At 45.0% G+C, this 20088-nt stretch overlaps 1 protein-coding gene across 1 annotated transcript in view; it reads left to right on the top strand.

Moving 5' to 3' along the window:
- SRGAP2 (SLIT-ROBO Rho GTPase activating protein 2) overlaps positions 1–20088 on the top strand; it is a 91834-nt gene that overhangs the window by 23078 nt on the left and 48668 nt on the right. The window contains exons 2-3 of the mRNA XM_027695038.1: positions 1772–1964; positions 11362–11524. Of these exons, the coding sequence (XP_027550839.1) occupies positions 1772–1964; positions 11362–11524 (356 nt within the window). The remainder of the gene's footprint in view (positions 1–1771; positions 1965–11361; positions 11525–20088) is intronic.

The following is a 20088-nucleotide window of genomic DNA, read 5'->3' as shown; positions in this document are numbered from 1 at the left end:
AGAGAGTGAGGAGGTCTCCCCTGAGCCTCCTCTTCTCCAGGCTGAACAGCCCCAGCTCCCTCAGCCTCTCCTCATAGGACTTGGGCTTGAGTCCCTTGCCATGACCTTGCTGCTTGTGTTCTCTCCTTGCTGTGGAAGCCCTTGGCTACAGTCTGAGAGAAGTGGAACTACCAAATTAAAGTGCTAATCGAGCTTGAAAACCCCACATTCGTACAGGTTGTGCTTTTCTTTTAATTTTTTTTATTTTTTTTTTGGCAAGTTCTAACTAGAAGCTGTAATTTTATACACGTGTTTTGGGTTTGGGAGTCCCTAAAATAAAGATGGGTCCCCTAAAACTGCCCCCACAGATGTGAGCAGGATTCAAGGCAGCTGATGCTCAACAGAGCATGGCAGGAGTGAAGCCACGGAGGTCCAGATGGTTTGCTTTTTTCTGGGCAAAGGGACAAGCACGCCGAGGAGCCAGGCTGGCCTCTGAGATTATGAATTTCAGGAATTAGCCGTGAAGGAGTTGATTAAAAAAATTGCATTTGGGAAATGATCCCCTCCCCACCTTTGGCTGTGGTGACAAACTTGCAGTCGCAGCGTGTTGATGGGAAGAAAAGCTGTGAGTGCTGGAAACGTGAATTTTGCTTATTTTATTGCTGGTTCTGGATTCAGCTTGGAACAGCACAGCTTGGAAAACCTTTGGAAAGAGCAGCACTAACAGTCAGGCCTCTCTACAGTTTGACTGCTCAAAGACCTTGAGATGAAAGTGCATATTTTATTGGTTTCATGTTGAGTTTATTGCCTGTATAAAAGCCAAATAACCTTTACTGGCTGCATCACTGAATATTTCTGCATTTTTAGACTGAGAGTGACACGCTTCTGCTGTGTTTTCTTGCCCTCTTTGACCGTGAGTGAGTCATTTCACTGTTCTGTCCCTCAGATTCAGGATAAGGAGGACACCTGGCTCCATGCTAATGGGAGATGTTTTCATATTTGTGAAACGTTTGAAAACTGTTTGTAAAATATTGTGTTCATGTAGATACATTCATAATAATTATGCTGCAATTATGATGAATTTGTGTTAATAATTAATATTATTAATTATAATATTAACACTTATATCCGTGTGCTTTATGAGTCCTTCAGACATAGATATCATACTTGCAGATATTTTTAAAAAGCATCTTCCTGGAGATAATTCCCTGATGGGAAATGCTGTCGTGTTGGCTCCCTGAAGGGGTGTCTTTTCTCTGTTTCATGGCTTGGTTTATAACGAGAGCTGCACAGCTGGAGACTCAGTAACTAACTGAATAATCCAAAATTGGTGCCTTCGGGGAGTGCCCCAGAATGTGCAACGTCTTGTTTCTGCATCAGGAATCGTCTGCGGAGGAATTTGATAGAAATTCCCTGAAGTGATTTTCGGAGCTGACGTGGGGTATTGCAGCATTTAGCCCTTTTTCCAGACTGAGATTCAGTACATTTTTAGGCAGTGACCACTTGTTCCCGATGCCAAAAATGCACTTGACACTTGTTACTGATGCGCTTTCCAGCAGTGGAGCTTTGCTGGTAGGTCTGTGCACCGGGTTGCAGGTTTTTGGCTGAATTTCCAAGATCCAACTGCAATCATTTTCTGTCTGCAGGTAGAGTCAATCACGGTGATGGAGCTTTGCTGACGTGTCACTAATGAGGGAACGTATTTATAACTACATTTTCTTGGAGATTTTTGATGTTTTTTTTTTCTCTGATGGGATTTTGTTTTAATCTGTAGTGCTTTTATTTGTTGCAGAGATCCGTGCCCAATTGGTAGAGCAGCTGAAATGCCTTGACCAACAGTGTGAGCTTCGGGTCCAGTTACTGCAGGACTTGCAGGATTTCTTCCGCAAGAAGGCAGAGATTGAGATGGATTACTCAAGGAATTTGGAGAAGTTGGCTGAGAGATTCCTGGCTAAAACTAGGAGCACCAAAGACCAGCAATTCAAGTAGAGTATTTGCCTTTTGTTTTTGCCCTTTTTTCTCCCCCTTCCCCTCTCTGAGATTCGATTGCAAGGATAGGAATGGGAAAGAGAGTTGATCTAGTGAATGTAGGTACCAGCCCTGCTGTGAATGTCAGAGTCAAACGTTTCCCAAGTTTGGGTTGAACACAGAACCCATTCCATGTTTCTGGATGCTTATTTCAGTTATTCCTGGTAGGTCAAATGCTGTCAGTAGGGAATGAAATGGTAAAAATTGGCACGTGTAAAAGGAATAATTTTCTTGGGAAAGGTGGGCAAAGCCGTGCACCACATTTGATGGACAAAGCCAGGATTTCCTTCAGTGCCGGTGGCTTTGGTCTGGTTTTTTGGGGTTTTTTTATGAGTAACTGTTTCCAATCTGTTTTATGCTGTCAGCTCTCTGTTTTCAATATCCCACACATACTCAGTGTAGGAGTTGAGTGTTGTATCTCTGCTACTATCACTTCAAACAGTAGAGAAATGAGGCCAGGAGTGCTCCTGAGTCCAACAGAGCTGTGCCACTGGGGGCAGGGGAATCCCAAGGTACTAAGCTGATGGGACTCAGTTAAAATTTAAAGATGTCCTTATCAACAGTCAATTTTTCCCCTGCTTGAAGGATTATTTCCAAGTGGGTCTGGAATTGCTGTGGTTGTTCCTGGTTTTTGGTTCTTCCCCACTTATCTGAGTTGGGATGACTAACACATGTAGGAACGTGGTTTCATGGAGTCTTTCTGATTTACTCCTGACTCCTGCCAGGAGGTGCTTTTCCCAGGGAAGGGGGGGATGCAAGAGAGGACCTGTGGATGAAGAAGGGGCTGGTGCAGAGCCACCAGCCCGGCGAGGAGGCGACCAACACGGAGCTCCCGGGATTGACATCTGGGCAGAGCAGCACGGGGCTTGTTGGGTTTTGTTGTCAGGGCAGCAGCTGGGGAAAAACACGGAGCTAAAGCAGCCTTGGGACCTGAATCATTTCTGCTTTGGACAGATCGGGCTGAGAGGATCCATCTGGGTCTGCCCCCGCCCAAAATGCGGCGTCACTTCGAGCGTTGTTTGGGTTGGGCTGTTCCCCGGGTTTTGTGTTTGGTTGTTGCTGGGTTTGCAGGGATGTGGGGATGCAGCAGCTTTCCAGCTCCACCAGCAGCTCCTCTTGTGGAAGCCATTAAGGAGGCACCATTTTAGTTTTCTTTCTGTGCAGCTTTGATGTAATTTGATTTAGTTCTCCTTTAAAACACACATTGTGCTGCGTTGTTGGGAAAGCCTGACTGCCCAGCAGAGCTGTTTGACAGGCTGGAGAAGAGTTATTCTGCTTATCTATAGACCTGTCCTTGTCTGAAGTGTTTTTTCTTTTCCTCTCCAGTGCAAATGTTGTTACAACTATAAGCTTGTGTGTATTCTGCACATGCCTTTAAGATGGCACTAAAGAAATTATGCCTTGAACTGTAATTTTCCTTTGCATTATGAGTGGTCTTTTCAGTTGATTTTTTTGTTGTTCCTGGTGAAAATTGAGGTGATTTCCTTTATATTACACGGTGTGAAACATCCCATAGAAATGCTTTTATATCCAGCTTCCAGTGCTGGGAAAGTTCCTATTTGAAGATTTAGAGTGAATGTATAATGTGGAAGTTTTGACTGTAGTCAGACAGACTCCTACATGGTGTCATACTTCATGTGAATTAATACTTCATGCTGGCTGTGATACTGCAGAGTTTTAAATTTATTATTTTTTTTACTCTAATGCAGTTTCCTTATTGACCCCTGCCCTGGTTTTTGAGCTGTTTGTCCTTCAGATAAGATTTATACAGTTGTACCTGGGCAAAATTGACCTCAGATATCCCAGCTATGGAGTGTAGCCTGAATTGGAGAGGTGATTTTGTCAGCACATAAAACCTCAGCTTGAATTTCTGAATTAAATGTCCATGCTTTTCTGGTCAAGTGCAGGGCATTGCCCAAAATACTCTGAAAGCTGTTCCTAAGCATCAACTTCAGTTTGCAGGGAGAGGGCTGATGCTGCTCAGGCTCCTCATTTCACTCATATTAGGAGCAGAAAAATGACAGAAAAATACCTTTCTCTTGGAATATGTTACCCCTGCGAAGTCTGAGTCCCAAGTGTATCAGTTGTTGAGTTGAAATAAGAGAAAAAACCAATTCTATGGGCAATACTGGCCACAGCAGTGGCACAGGTCAAGCTGTCTGTCCTGGGTTCCTCCATCTAGGACTTGTTTGGTCGCTTGTCTGCTGTCTGCGACAGTCAGAGTTGTGTCAGAATACCACAGGGATCAGCAAGGAAGCAATTCCAGTTATAATTACCTCTCCCCACCACTGCCCTGTCTGAGCTGGGGAGACTATCTTGGCTGGTATCTCCTCTGGAGATGCTGAAGCTGTAATCTCCTCGGGAAGCCCCCAGAAGCCCGTTTGATCAAAGGCAGCCATCAGATCTCTCCTCCTCGGGAGCCTGGGATTACATGTCTGTGAGAGGAGCCCTGGGCTGTAATTGCCTGGCTCTGACCCTATAAATACCCCATAATAGGCTGCTCTCCCCAGAACCTGGCAATTATGTCGGAAGGTACCGTATCATTCAGGGCCTGCTCCCCGTGTCACTGGCCCCTTTTTAGATCCCATAACACACACTCAGGGAGGGAATCTGCCAGGCTCTCACCCTGTAATTTGCATGTGCTTTCATACTCAACAGCTATTATGTAATTGCCGAGTTGCTCCGACTGTGATCGTTTAAGGGAACGCTGTCAAGGGCAGGAGGCTTCAGGCTGACCCTTGAAATTGGATTGTGTGGCTTCCTCCAGCAGCTGGGAAAAAGGAACAGGCTTCAAGGAAAAGAGCAGGGGAAAGGGCAGGCTGCTGGGGGGGTTCTCACAAAGGCTTTGCTTTGTGGGGTTTGTTTTCCTGCCTCGGAGGGGGAGCTGGTCAGGTGGGCACGTTTGCATAGAATCCCAGAATGGTTTGGGTGGGAAGGGACCTCAAAGATCATCTCCTTGCCATGGGCAGGGACACCTTCCACTAGCCCAGGTTGCTCCAAGCCCCGTCCAACCTGGCCTTGGACACTTCCAGGGATGGGGCAGCCACAGCTTCTCTGGGCAACCTGTGCCAGGGCCTCCCCACCCTCACAGGGAAGAGTTTCTTCCTCATATCCATTTTAAACCTACCCTCTGTCAGTTTGAAGCCATTCCCCCTTGTCCTGTCACTCCAAGCCCTTGTAAATAATTCCTCTCCATCTTTCTTGTCAGCTCCTTCAGGTATGGAAGGGCACAGTTAGGTCACCCTGAAGCTTCTCTCCTCCAGGCTGAACAAATCCAATTTCTCTCAGCCTGTCGTTGTAGGAGTATTTTCCATATGGGTTCTGAAGTGTAAGTGGTTGGGTCTTGACAGCAAACTCTGCATAGCTGGGGCTGGACTGAAAGGGTGTTTGCACAGTGCTCAGCTTGAAGCTTCTTAAAATGATTTACAGAGGTAGGTGTGTGTTATTCTCATCTGAGATCTTTGAAGAAGGGGAACAGATTGATTTAGCCAAGGTGACATGTGAGTTGATGGCAGTTGGATATATCCCAGGTTTTACTTGCTTTTAACTCTCCACTATGGCTGTTAGACCTCACTCTGCCTATTCTCTTTTAAAAATGTGTTTTTTCAGTCAGAACAGGCTATTAAAGAGTCATACACAATGTATATATTTGGTATATATATTATATATATTCCTCAGAACCCACTGGTAAATAGAAGTGGCACAAGGAGTGGAGGAAAAAAAGGGCATTTTATAGCCCAAGTCTTCTAACTCTGGTTGTTACAAGAGCTTGGTGGTGACAGATTTGGTGTAGTCATTGCTCCTTAAAGATCTGCCTGACTAAGGTGTGTAGCAGGTAAATCAGAGCATCCACCTCACAGGTGTCTCTTGGGTCTGGGGGTCTCTTCTTGACTTCCAGCCCCAGAGAAAGGCTCTGTCCCACTCCAGTGAGACCCTGGGACCTTCAGCTCCAACCTTCAATCCTCCTGTTTCACATGATTTTTGTCCTAGAGGCATTTGACTGTTCAAAAAGCATAAAAACCGTGGCAAATCTTGAGTGATTCCTTTCAAGAGAGAAAATGGGAAAGAAAAAAAAAAACCAAACAGAAAAAGGAAAAAAAAAAGTGAAAAGACAATGCTATTTTAAGGCCATATTTTAAATCAAGATAATCTTTGGAAGCAGGACACTGAGCAGCAATTGTCAGCTGGAGAGCTGAATGTCCAGGATATCCCAGCATGAAATTCAGATGGCTTTCTGGCAGCCTTTGCCTTGAAGTAGAAGATGCAGAATAAGTCTGGCAACCTTCAGGCTGAGCACTTGTAAACAACAGATGTTCATAACTGGAATCTTTTGGAAGAGAAGGGCAGGGAGCAGCATGGATGTCCATGCTTGTAATTCTCAAAATTTGCAGTTAACGCTGAGCTGCGTCAGGGAAAATCAGAGCTCGAGTTGAATGAGCAGCTTGCAGAGAAGTTCAGCTTTAATTGTCCTAAAAGCCAAATGATTTCTTTAAAGCCAAGATGATACAGGCTGTGAGGGAGGCGTTGACAGAAGCATTTGGGTCACGTGGACTTCAATTACATTATCATCGTTATGATAATGTTGATAATAATAATAATAATAATGATGATGGTGATGATAAAAAACATTGTCATAGGCTGTTTTGACCTGTGGTTCTTTTTGCTGAAGCTGAGTCCTGCACATTTTTGCCCGAGTCTGTCAAGTACCAGCGTTTGGGAGGTTTTTCTAAGCATGAAACATTCATTTATTCAGTGACCTCCTTGAATGCAGAGAGCCAGGGAGACGTGACCAGCAAAAATGGATGTAAAGCCTCAGGGGGGGATTTCTGTGCTGCTTCTCATCATATCAGTGATCCCAGTCTCGCCCTGTGTTGCTTGGTGTGATTGCAGCCACTGTTGCCAGAGAGCAAAATTCAGAGAGGTTTGAAATAGTGTTTGCAGCAACAATTAAATCCCTGCTCTGACCCTTGGCCTGGCTCCAGCTCCATGGTTTGCAGGGTGGACTGTTTTAGGATGTGTTTTGGGTCTGGAAGTGTCCATTGAACACCCTTAGGGAGCAGGTCCTGAAAATTTTTGGGGAGGTGGAAGAGGAAACTTCTGATATCGTGTGTACCACCAGGAGACTTGTTTTAAAACCATCATTCACAGGAAGGGTTCTGCTCCCATGGACAGTGTCATGTCCCTTGGAGAGGGGACCCTTCACGAGGAACTGATGGGGGGATAGATTCCAATGGAAAGAGGAGAAGTTTGTGTTGGATGTATGGAAGGAATTCTTCCCTGGGAGGGTGGGGAGGCCCTGGCACAGGTTGCCCAGAGAAAGCTGTGGCTGCCCCATCCCTGGGAGTGTCCAAGGCCAGGTTGGACAGGGCTTGGAGCAACCTGGGCTAGTGGAAGGTGTCCCTGCCCATGGCAGGGGATGGAACTGGATGAACTTTAAGTTCCCTTCCAATCCAAACCATTCTGTGATTCTATGTTCATTCATTTGAGTGTTTGTTTAGTAACATTTTAATTTTCATCTGATTCATTCCCTTGTCTGGTGCTCCTTATGGAAACCCAATATTCCTATTCCTGTTTTGTGGATGTGGTTTTTGAATTTTTCAAATTTTTAATCACTTATTTTGTTTTTGTTTGGGGTTTTTTTGTTTGTTTGTTTTGTTTTTTTTTTAAATCTATTTTATATTTTCTGCTGTTACTTTGCAATGCCCAACTCTGTATCACTGTCGTCTGTCTCTCTCTCCTGCTTGCCTTAAAGCAGACAAATCTTGGATTGTCTGCAAGGTCCTTGTATGAATGAGTAATTTAATTAAGACATTTCAGATATTTGAGGCTCAGCCTTCCCTTCTGATCTTTTGAGACCAGCTGAAAACTTTGAAGTGGAAGTTGCACAGGACCCGATCAAGATAACGCCCGGGAAACCACAGAGCTTCATACTTTGTGGTTCCCTAAAAATCTGTGCACAACTTCCTCTTCCTGCTCCCAAACACCCCTGATTGCTGTGATCTGGTGTAATTTGGGCTAACCTAAATAAACTCTCCAGATTCACTATCATCACACCATCTTTATGTGAGTATAAATAGTGCTTGAAATAAACCTGGATCTTGGCGTCTTCCTCCTCCTCCTCCTCTTTCTTCTCCTCATCCCCCTCACGGGGGGGGGAGTTTGACTCCAATGTGAAGTTGCCAGCACTTTGGGAAAATTTGTATCCAAGTCCTAAAGTTTTGGGTTGATCTCATCAGTTTTTATCACTTCAGGGTGAACACTGACTCCGTCATCCTGCGGAATGTGTGGAAATGGAGCTTGTTCTTGGTCGTACCCAGCGGTCCCTGTTGCATATTTTCCTTCCCTTTTTCACCCCTCCTCTGTGGTGACATGAAACTGGAAGCAGAGTGTATTTGCCAGCTCCTTTGAGGATTCAAATGGTTAATGAAAATCACAATTTGCCTCTCTGCCATCTGCTCGTGGTTACGATTCAAAAAGGGTTTGCTGTAAACAGTTGTAGAACTTCTGCTCTGTGTTGTGAAAACTGTGGCCATGTTCCACCCCGGGAAATGCTGCAGTTTTAGAGGTGCTCTAAGCTGTGTGGAGTTTTAAAGGCTTCTTGGAAGGTCTGAAGCAAGTCAGTGCCTCTTTCCTCTTCTGTTTCATTCCTGCCTTTCTCTGCTTTTTGCTGGGAAAATCGTCGCTCGCAAATAACGGGGAGGTTTTGCCTCCCTTCCTGTAAAAGCCTCGTCGTGGAGACATCAAACCTGTTCAACAGCAAAGGACCCTTTTGACAAGGCACTGAAGGGGTTAGTGAACCCATCAGACACCGGGAAATTAAAGGAATTTAAATGAAAAACCCCGAAATGTGCAGAGCTGTGGCTGCCTGAGGTTGAGCTCGGGGCGCGGCGCTCGCGGCGCATCCCAAGGTGACAATCCCGGCCGCGGATTGGAAACATGTGGGCTTGGGATTATTTTTTTCCTGCAGGATGGCCTTTCATGTGTAACCACATGGAGTGTGTCAACAACCCATCTGGCGCCATTAGACACCAGTGATTTTGCTCACCAGGCTTTTCATGGGCTCCTGGTATTCCTGCTATGTGCTGCCTTAGAATAGCTCGGGGTGTTGTGGCAGGGCAGGCTGGACAGCTGGGAATTGTCCAGTTAACTATTGCATCTCTTCTGGTTCCCCCTGGGGCTTCAGTTTGCTTTGGGAAGCAAGGCCCTTGTACCTGCTCTCTGCTCCTTTCCATGCATTCCTAACTCGTGGTCCTTGAGGCTCTCAGCTCTTCCAAGCTGCTCGTGGTGGGGTTGGGCTGACAGTCCATTAGGGATGTTGAGGCAGGATTTTGAACACCTAGAACGAGGTCAGCTGGTGGAGAGTTTGAGCTTTTTGTTCCTAAGTTTCATTCCCAAAGTCCTTATGGTCGTTGGTTGATTTTTCACTTGTAACTCTGCCAGCTTTAGAGGGCAAATACTGAGTCAGTGGGTAAAGTGCTGTGATATCATTGGTGTGAAGGAGCAAACCAACCAGCTTTTAATATCTTATAGTCCTGTCCTTCATAAACTTTTCTTTATATCCTTTCTTCTGCCTGAACCACAGATTGTTGGCACAGTTTGGTGGCTCTTCATTTGGCCTCTACACCTCTGACCCAGCACTGCTCCCTGGAGAAGCTCCTCCTGGAGATGCTGTTTCTCCTCCTGCCCTCCTTTTAGTGGAAGAAAAAACCCTTAATGTGTTCATTACCTCCTCTTGTGGTGGCAGCTCTTATCTCTGTCTCAGCAGGCTCAGAGCACATGGCTCCTGCTCTGCTTTGCTCATCACTTTGGCTGCAGCCTGGTCAGCACCCAAAGATTCCCAATTCTATTATGTAGCTCTCACAGTCACTAATTAGCTCTGTGGCACATTAAGAAAACGAGGATTATGCTGCAAACACTGGCTGCAGATGAGGGGCAGCTATTGGATTTACAAGGCTCAACATCTGGCAGCTTGAACCTTGTACAGTTCTGCACTTGGATTGTTCCATCTGGGTTTGTACCTGCAGTGCAGGACACTGGAATATGAAGGAAAATACTGTCTCTAAATTAAATCTGTGCCTTCTCATGTTTTTTTTTTTTTTTTTTAACTCAAAAAGCCCAGAGTCCTTTTTATATCCCCTCCCACTACACACACACTCCAAACATTGAAGCAGTTGAGAATCATAGGCTGCAGTCATTCCTGAGCTTTTCTTTTTTTTTTTTTTAAGAAAAAAAGCATCAAGCTCAGCCCTTCTGAACTGTTCTTCTTTATCTAAAATTATCCATATTGCACCACAAATCCAACCGCTGATGTCATGAGGAGGGTAATGAAAGTCTGCCCTGGCTTAGTTTTCCCATTTTCCCAATGTCAGACATTTCTTGCAGCAGAGATTGCTGTCCTTTCAAGTGCAGAATATTCCCTTTTCAATAGAAATTAAACCACATTTCTTTTTAAGAGGAAAGAAATCCGATACAGTCACGTACAACAGTCAAGGAGAGCTTTGGCTTTGCACCACAGATCTGACTTAGTCTTTTCTAAATAAATATTATTGTACTGTAAATGAATGATAAACAGACCTAGGGAGAAGTAAATGATGTTTTTAAGGCTCCACCTGGATGTGCCAGTTCCAAGCATTGCTGAAGCACCTCACCCTGCTCACCTCCCTGCTTTTGTCTGGGATAAAATGGTGCCCCAAAAAATGACTTACTCCTTTCAGCAGATGAAATGCTGATCCAGAGAAACTGAGGTTCCTCTCATCTCCCTTTGTATTGCTTATTTGCAGGGTGCATCAGCCGTAATAAGGTGGAGAAGGTTCAAAGATGAGAAAATAAAGCTGCTTGTGCGACTGTTTCTGTCTCTTTGGCTCAGGACAGATAGAGATGCTTTCACATAATTGGGTTTGTACATGAAACACAACATTTCGTTCCCTATGCAGATGCTTCTTTAGCCAACTGGGTGCTTGAAATCTTTTTATTGTGGTTCAGACACAAATGCTCGAGACGGGACCGTGAAACCTGTTGTCAGACACTGGAGCCACCGCTCTCCCTCAGGCACTGATTTATGCACAAAATCCTGGATTCAGCAGGAAAAATTAAAGCCTGCATTTGGCACACTGCAGCCTGCATTTGCAGGATCTGTTTGCTGGGGGGACAAAAGCCTATGGCCACGGGAATGGAGGGAGATGTAGCTGAGGGTGTGTTTTGTGTGTTTTCCTCTGCTCTCCTCTCCCTCAGCAAATCCATCCATCCCTCGGCTGCATTTCCAGCGTTTATAGACACAGGACATCACGAGCAGAATCGTTGTGTTCACCTCAGGTGAGTCCTACCCAATTTTTTTCTGTTTTGTGCCCTTTCTAGGAAGGATCAGAACGTGCTGTCGCCAGTGAACTGCTGGAACCTGCTGCTCAATCAGGTGAAGAGGGAGAGCAGGGACCACACCACCCTCAGTGACATCTATCTCAACAACATCATCCCCCGCTTTGTGCAGGTCAGCGAGGACTCAGGACGCCTCTTCAAGAAGGTATCTGAGACTTTTTTGTTTGGTTCTTTTAAAAATACCCTTTTAAAATACCTTCTTACCTCTGGTGCACTGATTTATTGTTGTCTGTGCTGAACACCTGAGGTTTTATTCCTCTTGACTTTTAATTTTTTTTCAGTAACTTTATTCTTCGAGTGTTTTAAGATTTTCCCAAATGAGGCCAGTTGAGATTTGTTGGTCTAAATTCAGGCTGTGTTTTTTTTTCCTCTTAACTTGCTCACAGTTTCATATGGATGTTGAAACTTTAATTAAATAAGCAGAAGTGCTTCAGGTCTTCAGCTCTGAACATAGTCAAGAACAACTCTCAAAAGACAGAATTACATCTGCCATGGAGGAGAAATTGCTGTTAAAAATTAGGGAGAATTCCTGCTATGCCAGACAATAAAAGGGTATATTGTCATTCTCTGGAAAGAGGAAAAGATGTAATTGAAGTCTCTTTTGTTTGCCTTCTCCCCTTTCTCTCCCCTTGATTTCCACCTGGGAAGAAAGGTGGGACAGTGTGGGAGGGTTTTGCTATTAAGAATCTGTTCTTCCAGTTAAAGAAACACGATCTGGAAGCTTTGAAACTCCTGTTCCCTGGTCTCTGCAGAGATTTGCCAGTCGCTGGAACATCTGCTGCTTAACATGTTGAAATCATTGCAGCTCTTAACTTTGAAAGCCATTTCTCTGCCCCCACCCCCTCTCAATGTGTCATGAGCTCGGGGAGTTCATTTCTACTCTTGCAAGACCTGGAGAGGGGAAAGAGTGTTCAGATATTTCTTAACCTCTCCCTGTTGCCCGAACTGCTGGAGGAAGTCTATAAAATTCAGTTTGTTCAGGCTGCTAGAAAATGAGCAGTGCTCAATATTGTGTGAGATATTTCGTGTCAAGATGCACTTGAAGGAGCAGCATCTCTGTGTTACCTGGAGAGCAGGATGAATTTGCTCTGTTGCAGCAGGTTTTTGTGTGTGTTGTGATTTCTAGGGGAGAATGAAAATCAGTGCAAGTGCACTGTGGTGTTCCTTGTCCTCTGCCTATTCCTTGAGTTTTTAATGGAGTATGAAAAATACATTCAGCTGTTACACTCTGTTTCTCTTACACTTCTCTTTTTTTAAGTCATTGCCCAAGCAGAGGAGGGATCTTTCTCATTTTCAAGGAACGTCACACTAAGGCCTTTTTGACCTTTTAAAACTTTCTGGTAATTACATTATGGTTGATTAGATACTTACACGGGATTATTGAATGGCAGTTACTCTTCAATTCCTCTAATCCTTCCAAAGGAGAAGTAATCTCCCCACAGAATTTCAACAAGGGCTGTGCTTGAGCAAAGTGGCCTGGAAAATGCCTTGGCAAAGTGGTACATGGAAATGGATATTATCCCCCTTTGGCTGGGAACTGGCATCTTCATTTTCAGCCCCTTTATAAAACAGGGCAAAGCCGTGGTTATGCTTTATTTTGGGCTGCAAGGCTGGAATAAAAACAAATAAATAACTGATCAACAACAAAATACACCTCTGGTTTCTTTCTCACAGACCGAGGGCAAACTCCATATTTATAATTTGAGCAAACAAAAGGCACTTGTTAATAAATCCCAGCTACTTGTTGCCTGACTGTTTGCCAGGAATATCACATTGGCTGAAGGCCAAAGCAGGTATTTGATTACTATTCCACTTGTGCTGGGTGGTTAAAAACAAAAATTGCATTCTCTCTTATCTGGTAGCAGCTGATAAATAGAGAAGTTTGGCTGAACTTGGATCTGCTGCTGCTTGTGCTTTTTCACTGGAATCTCTTCCCTTGCTGAGCTGTGAGAAGCAGCAGGAATTGGTACAAAAGGTACCAATCTGGAAAACAGATGAGGTGTGTGGTTAAAATATTGCAAATCAGCTTTATAATCCATGGATTTAAAGAAATGTTACCCATATATGAAACTCTTCTGCAGCATGTCTATAATATATCCCAAAAGCAGCACAAGGAGTTGTCAGAATATCTTTGGACCATAAGCAGACAAATGGTACCTTTCCTACCTTTTCCTGGATGAAAAAACAGGGACAAGTGGATCAAGTCACTTCTCCAGGGTTGTTCACTCAGGCTGCCTTTCTGATCAGTGTCTGTAGGTATTGATGGGCAATTATTCAGTGGCTTGGCAGGATATTTAGGAATGACATGTATTTTTGTGCCTCTGCAACCACATCAGCCCAAAGGGAAACTCCTCCTGTTGATGAGGAGTCGCTGAAGAACTTTCTCTTCCCTCTCCCCTTAGGATCTTCCATCCTTTTTTGAACTTTTGAGGCATCCTTTCCTATTTTTCAGTGGAGAAGAGCTGCTGTAGCTTGTGACAGCTCAGAAAGCTGAGCTCTTTTTATCTGCCTTGAAGCAGATGGGGTTTATACAGGAGCTGCATGGAAAATAAAGCCACTGTGCTGTGCTGCAAACCCTCCCACGGAGCTGGGCAAGATCTGGAGGTCCTGATCAAAACCCAAATGGGAGCTAGTTCCAGGGGCATAGCTGGATGAATGTGCTGCTGCAGCTCAGAAAATTTTATGTGGCTTCTCCACAGACCTAATTAGCCAGGCCATGGCAGTGAAATAACTGGCTGTGTTGCTTCTGAGACCGGAGTTTCCTGCCTCTCCTGTGCCAGGCAGCCGTTCCAGCTCATTCTCTGGTTCTACACCATCTCCTCTCTGCTCTAACCATGCACTGCAGTTTAATGAAGTGCAGCCTTAGCTCAGGTGCTGTCAGGGCACTCGGGTTTAGTTTAACACAGGAGTTTATTTTTTTCTGTTTTCCAGTGAAAATTGTAGCTGTTGGAATTGTGGTGCCAATCTTGCTGCTGGTTTGGGAGCTCTCTGTCCTTGTTTCATGGAGACTCCTTATCTCCATGGCACTTCATTATTTTAAAGTCTAAGAAATGTTCTTTTTTCACACTCCTCTTTGGAAAACAGCTTCTAAAAGAGTTATACGTGTGTCTGGCTGATTGCAGGTGCTCTGGTAACTTATATTTAGGAACTGCTCACTGGGTTGTAAATAATGCTATGAAATATGGAGAGGAGAGCAGCACAGAGATCCTCCTCTGCTGAGGGCAGTGAAAATCAAATCCTGGGGCATAAGATCCTTTTCTTGGGCTGTTTGTAACTCAGGGCTTCCTCAAATCAGTGCTTTGTGTCATGCTGGGGTGGAGCAGGTGAGCAGGGAAAAAAGGATGTGCTCAAGGTCCCTTTTGTTGCTCAACTCTTGAGCTGCTGTATCTCTCCCTGTGTGAAGTGGAGAGCTTTTTCAAAGGGAATCTGAGTGCAGTGTGCAGCTGTAATCCAACCTGAGGGCAGCAAAGGGCCTGGGTGGGTGTGATAAGGTCTGTGCTGGGAAGGAAATGCATCCTCCTGGCAGCAGGGATGCTGGTGGGAGCTGGAGCAGCACAGAGCCTGAGGTGGGAACACCAGTCCCTTCTCCCTGGCCAGAAGAACTTCAGCAGTGGTGGCAGAGTGTGGGGTTTGACTCTTCCAGTGACTGGGATGGAGAATCCACAGGCTGAGGTTCTCACGTGCTCACCCTGAACCCCTTGGACTGTTCTGCAAGGGGCACAGCAGAGCTTGACTGGGTCTGTCTTAAAATCATTGAACCCCCCAAATTCCAGCAGTGGTGGCATTTTGTGGGGTTTGACTCTTCCAGTGACTGGGATGGAGAATCCTCAGGCTGAGGTTCTCATGTGCTCACCCTGGACCCCTCGGACTGTTCTGCAAAGCTTGGGTGGGTCTATCTTAAAATCATTGAACCCCCCAATTTCCAGCAGTGGTGCCTGCATTGCACCCAGGATTTCAAAGGCTTTGTGTTTGGCAGTGTTTGGGTTTCCTGGGCAGCCTGCATGGTCTGTGGCTGTGTCTCCCAGTGTTCCTGTCCCTGTGTTGTGATGGGATCCCTCTCCAGGGCCGTGTGACGACGTGGAGGGTCCCAATGGTTTGAGTGTTGGAGGGAAGCCTGGCAGCCACTTCAAAGGTATCTGTGCTGATAAGAGGAGCTGTGTTTGCTGCCAAAGCCAGCACTGAAGTGGTGCTGGATGAACAGTGTGTGTCAGCCCCTTTCTTCCTGCCCCTGGCATTTGTTTATTCCTTGGTTACCTCTCCCTGCAAAACCTTTCCATGGCTGGGCACTGCCTGCACCAAATGTGGGTTTATATATAATTGGATAATAAATTACGTGCTACAGGTTTATATCTTATTGGGAGCTCGCAACCTAAGCTGTAGGAATTCTTGGAGCACTGTACTTTTCCATGCCCTTTGTTTTGTGCTGAGGAAACTCTTTTGGGTGTCAGTCAGAGATGCTGTTGGTCAGGGACTTGCTGCTCCAACAGTCCTGCAGATGAATCCTGGTGGGATCTGGGATTTGTCTGGCCCCAGGGACAGTGTCAGTGCAATTCTGTACTACTGCAAAGAAAAGGAAGATAAATGGTGAAATAACCACCTTCTCCAGCAAATAAAACGGGGGGAGCCAGTGGAATCGTCCACATAACAAATAGTTACACCTTGGGAAGGGGGTAATATTTTCTTGTTTGTGCAGCAGTTAATGATTTAGCCCTGGATTTTGTACAAGGCTGAAGTTCCAAGCCCGTGTGCCACCGGTGTTGCTATTCCAGTCACCTCTCCCTCTCCTGGAAGATGATCCTGCTTTGATGTCTGTTCTCCTTTTCATTCCTTCATCTCCTTTTGTGGAGAGCACTCCTTTGATTTCCTCCTGCTTATCCTCCTCCAGCGTGGCCCTTTTATTTATTTATTTCAATATTTCTTTATGTCTTTATTTATATATATATATATAAAATATTTTCCTTTTTGAGCTGATTCCCACTTTGATTTCCCCTTTTCCCTCTATCCCCCTGCCACCCTCTCTATTTAATGTGACCCTTCATTTCTCTGCACAGTACAACCTTTCTGTTTCTTGCATGGTTATCAGGTTCTCTTTTGCCTCCAGATGTATCTTTTGAGTGGGATCCCTTGGGATTATTTATACATGTATAGCCTTTTGAGCAGCAATCTCTTTAATTTGATATCTTTAATCACTCCTCTGTTGTCTCTTTGAGGTTTCCCTAGAAGCAGCCTGATAACCTTGTTCAAATTTAAGGCAAAAAAATAGCTTTTTTAAAAGAACAGAGTGTGGACTTGGAGTAGTTCATGAACAAACTGATTTTTTTTTCAGTTTGACAGATTTTTACATAACGAAATTGTGCAGTAATTGGGAAATGTTAATAGGCAGAAAGGCAGATTTAGTCAGTGTGTGCATGAGTTGGTGTGTGGAGGGGCCTGAGGACAGGCAGTGCCCCTGAGCAGAGCCAGGTGCCATCTCAGCATCTGCCTGCCCTGCTGGTACCTGTCCCTCACTCAGGGTTGGTCCTGCTGTGTTCAAAACACATATTTTTTTAGCTGGAAAGCTCCCAGGGATGTTGGGAGCAGTGACCCTTCCTGCCCTGCTCTCTGCCTGCTCCAGGTGGATGCATCCTCTCCCTGCAGAGAATCTTACTTTGAGAGCTCAGCATTCCTTTGCACTATTGTATGCCCTTAATTGGGGATATTTATTTATGGGGAGAAAAAAAAACCCCTGTGTGGAATCAAGAAAACAAAACTAAGGGTTTGAAATTCGCTTCCCATTTAACACCTTTGATCGTGGAAAAAAAAAACCAGTTTATCTCCTACTACACTGCAGGGTGTTTGATGTGAAATGGAAAATCCACAATGAATTGGTTAAAAGCCTTGCAGTAATCAAGGAAGAAGAATTATTAATTCTCTTAGGGGTCTGTGCTTGCAATGACCTACTTTACAGCTGCAGCGTGTCTCTTGCTGCCTTGGTACCAGAATATGACAAATCTCAAAGTATTCCACACGTGGGAGAGCCAGGCACATGAAAGAAATGTACTGCTTGAAATGCTGGGCATTTGTAAAAGTATTTTTTCCCCTAACAGTGGAAAAATGCAAATATACAAATGCCACAAGTGAAACCCTGAGGTGCAGAGTTGGTACCTTCGTGCTCCATCCCTGCTTGCATCCTTGTCCTCTGCATCTTCCTCTGCCTTGGGGGCCCAGGGAAATAGTGATGAGTTCTTACTCTTTCCCCAAAATCTGAGAAGGACACAGAGGCCTCTTGAGAAATGGCACCACCTGATCCCTCACCGGGGAAATGAAATCTCCCCCTTTTCCAACCTGCTTATTTTTAGAACAAGTGGGAATGGGGGAAAGGAGAGGGAGGGAAATAATTCCTGTGCTGCTCTTATCTGAGCTAACAGTGCATAAATTTCCTGCTGAGGTAGAGATTTGATTCCCCCACCTGTAATGGGAGTGGATGGCTCCTGTTCCACTGCCCAGCGATGCCATCAGAGCCTGGTGCCCAGGGATGGACTGAGCTCCAGAGGCTGCAGCTGGAGCAGTTTTCCTGCATATGTGACAGGCTAAAAATCATAGAATCACAGACTGTCTCAAATTGGAAGGGACCCCAGGGATCATCAAATCCATTACAAGAGCATGGAGTGACAGGACAAAGGGGAATGGCTTAAAGCTGAAAAAGAGAAGGTTTAGATGGGATATTAAGGAGAAATCCCTTCCCTGTGAGGGTGGGGAGGCCCTGGCACAGGTTGCCCAGAGAAGCTGTGGCTGCCCCATCCCTGGAAGTGTCCAAGGACAGGTTGGATAAACTTGTAGCAACCTGGGCTGGTGGAAGGTGTCCCTGCCCATGGCAGGGGGTGGAACGAGGTAATTTTTAAGGTCTGTTGCAACCCAGCCCATTCCATGATTTTGAGGTAAGTCCAAATGTCACTGCTGCTGATGGATCGGGAAAGGAATATGCTGCATTTGGTCCTGGTTTTTGTGCAAGTTATTACATTTTATTTCTGATTTTCTCTGTGCTTCCCCTGTCCTTCACTGCACCAGTGGGATCACCTCGAGGTGTGAAGATCCAGGTCAGGCAGGAACGAGGTGACACCACAGGGACACTCCAGGTCATTCCTGTGACTGATCCCTCCAGTCGCTTTTTCCTAGAAATACATCACAGCAGTTTGGAAAAAAGGGATATTAGGAGGATGTTGGTAGCACAAAACTGCCCTGCAGAGCATTAAAAATGACTCCAGTATGTTCCAGGACTCCACCATTGCCACCTCCAGAAGCCCTTTTTACATGTGGCTTGCCCAAGGAGGGCAAATGTAGCTGGTTTTTCCAGCAGGAATGAAAGCTCTCAACCATAACACTGCCTGGTTTGTTGGGATTGAGCACCTGGAGCCCAAAATTCCGTAGGATCAGCACAGAATTCTGAAAAAAAAACCAACAGGGAAATAGGGAATGGGGCTGTTGGGAAGCAGCTCTCTGAGCCCAGAGGATGGGAGGCAGTGGTGTGAAGTGGTTCCATGTAGGAATGGCTTTCCAGAGGGCAGGATTCTGCTGTAAGAAGGAAAATTCCTTATTGCTGACATAATGGTGAAACAAATCACTGGTGAAATGGTGGAGAAAACTAGATAATAGCAACTCTCATTTAAATAAGACTGGCCAGGGCATAATGGATCATTAAGCTGGAAAGTGATGATCTGTCACCCAAAATATGCATTTGTGTTTGAGTTTGTTTCCTTAACTTTTCTTTAGATTCTGGAGAGTTGGAAGCTTTAGGAGAAGTTGTTACAGAATTCCTGGTCTGTAGGGCCACGTGAGAGTGGCTGAGCAATTAATCCATAAAAAGTGTGTGAGAAATTTGCCCAGGATTCAGGGGGGTCACAGCCCTCACTGAGGGTACATCCTCATAAAATAAGGGATATATTTATAACATAGGGATTGGGCTGATGTTGATGATGGAGACTTGACACTGGTTGAATGTTTAGATGAGAGCATGGAGGTGATAAATCATATTTGCTACTGCATGCAAATGAATTACAGGCAGGATTGATTAATAAGAGGAAAAATCACTATCACCTGTAAAGAATTCTAAACTTTAATTACCAAATTCTGTTTAAGTGCTACATGGATCCTGCTAGATTTTACCTTCCAAACCTTCTCTTTAACAGTCTTCACAAGCAGAATTTAACTAGTGCATAATGAATACCCTGTGTTGTAACGTGGATTTAGACAGGATTTAAAAGGATCTTGCACTGCTGCACATTTCCTCACTGGTTACAGCAAGACTCATTCCCACTGTTGATTCAAAAAACATGGGAATATTTAATCCTTATTTTCCACCTATGTACATTTAATTATTGCTTTTTGAAAGATGTAGGGAGCTGATCTTGTTAGGGAGCAGTTCAGAATCAGCAGGTTTGGGTTCCCTGTCACCATCCGACATCATTTCAGGCAACATAATCAGCTAAAATCTCTTATCTCGGTGTGTTACACATTCACCCACCAATGGTTTGAGTCCTGGCGTTGAGTTTGCAGGGAAAGCACCTCGTGAACTGCACGGAATGTTTGTTTTGAAGCCGTCCCATCTCTTCCTATCAGATCTGGAACCGACGGTTCCCGAGGCTTGAGATCCGGGGCACGAAGCGTTGCCGGCATTCCTTCGCTCCCAGATTTATTATCCCCCCGGAATATTTTGGAGCTGAAGTTGTTAAT

The sequence above is a fragment of the Neopelma chrysocephalum genome, unplaced genomic scaffold (genome assembly GCF_003984885.1).
Source record: "Neopelma chrysocephalum unplaced genomic scaffold, ASM398488v2 Primary Assembly neopelma1_100, whole genome shotgun sequence".
Lineage (NCBI taxonomy): Eukaryota > Metazoa > Chordata > Aves > Passeriformes > Pipridae > Neopelma > Neopelma chrysocephalum.
The sequence above is the reverse complement of the archived record's forward strand: the minus strand, read 5'-3'. Positions and strand labels throughout refer to the sequence as shown.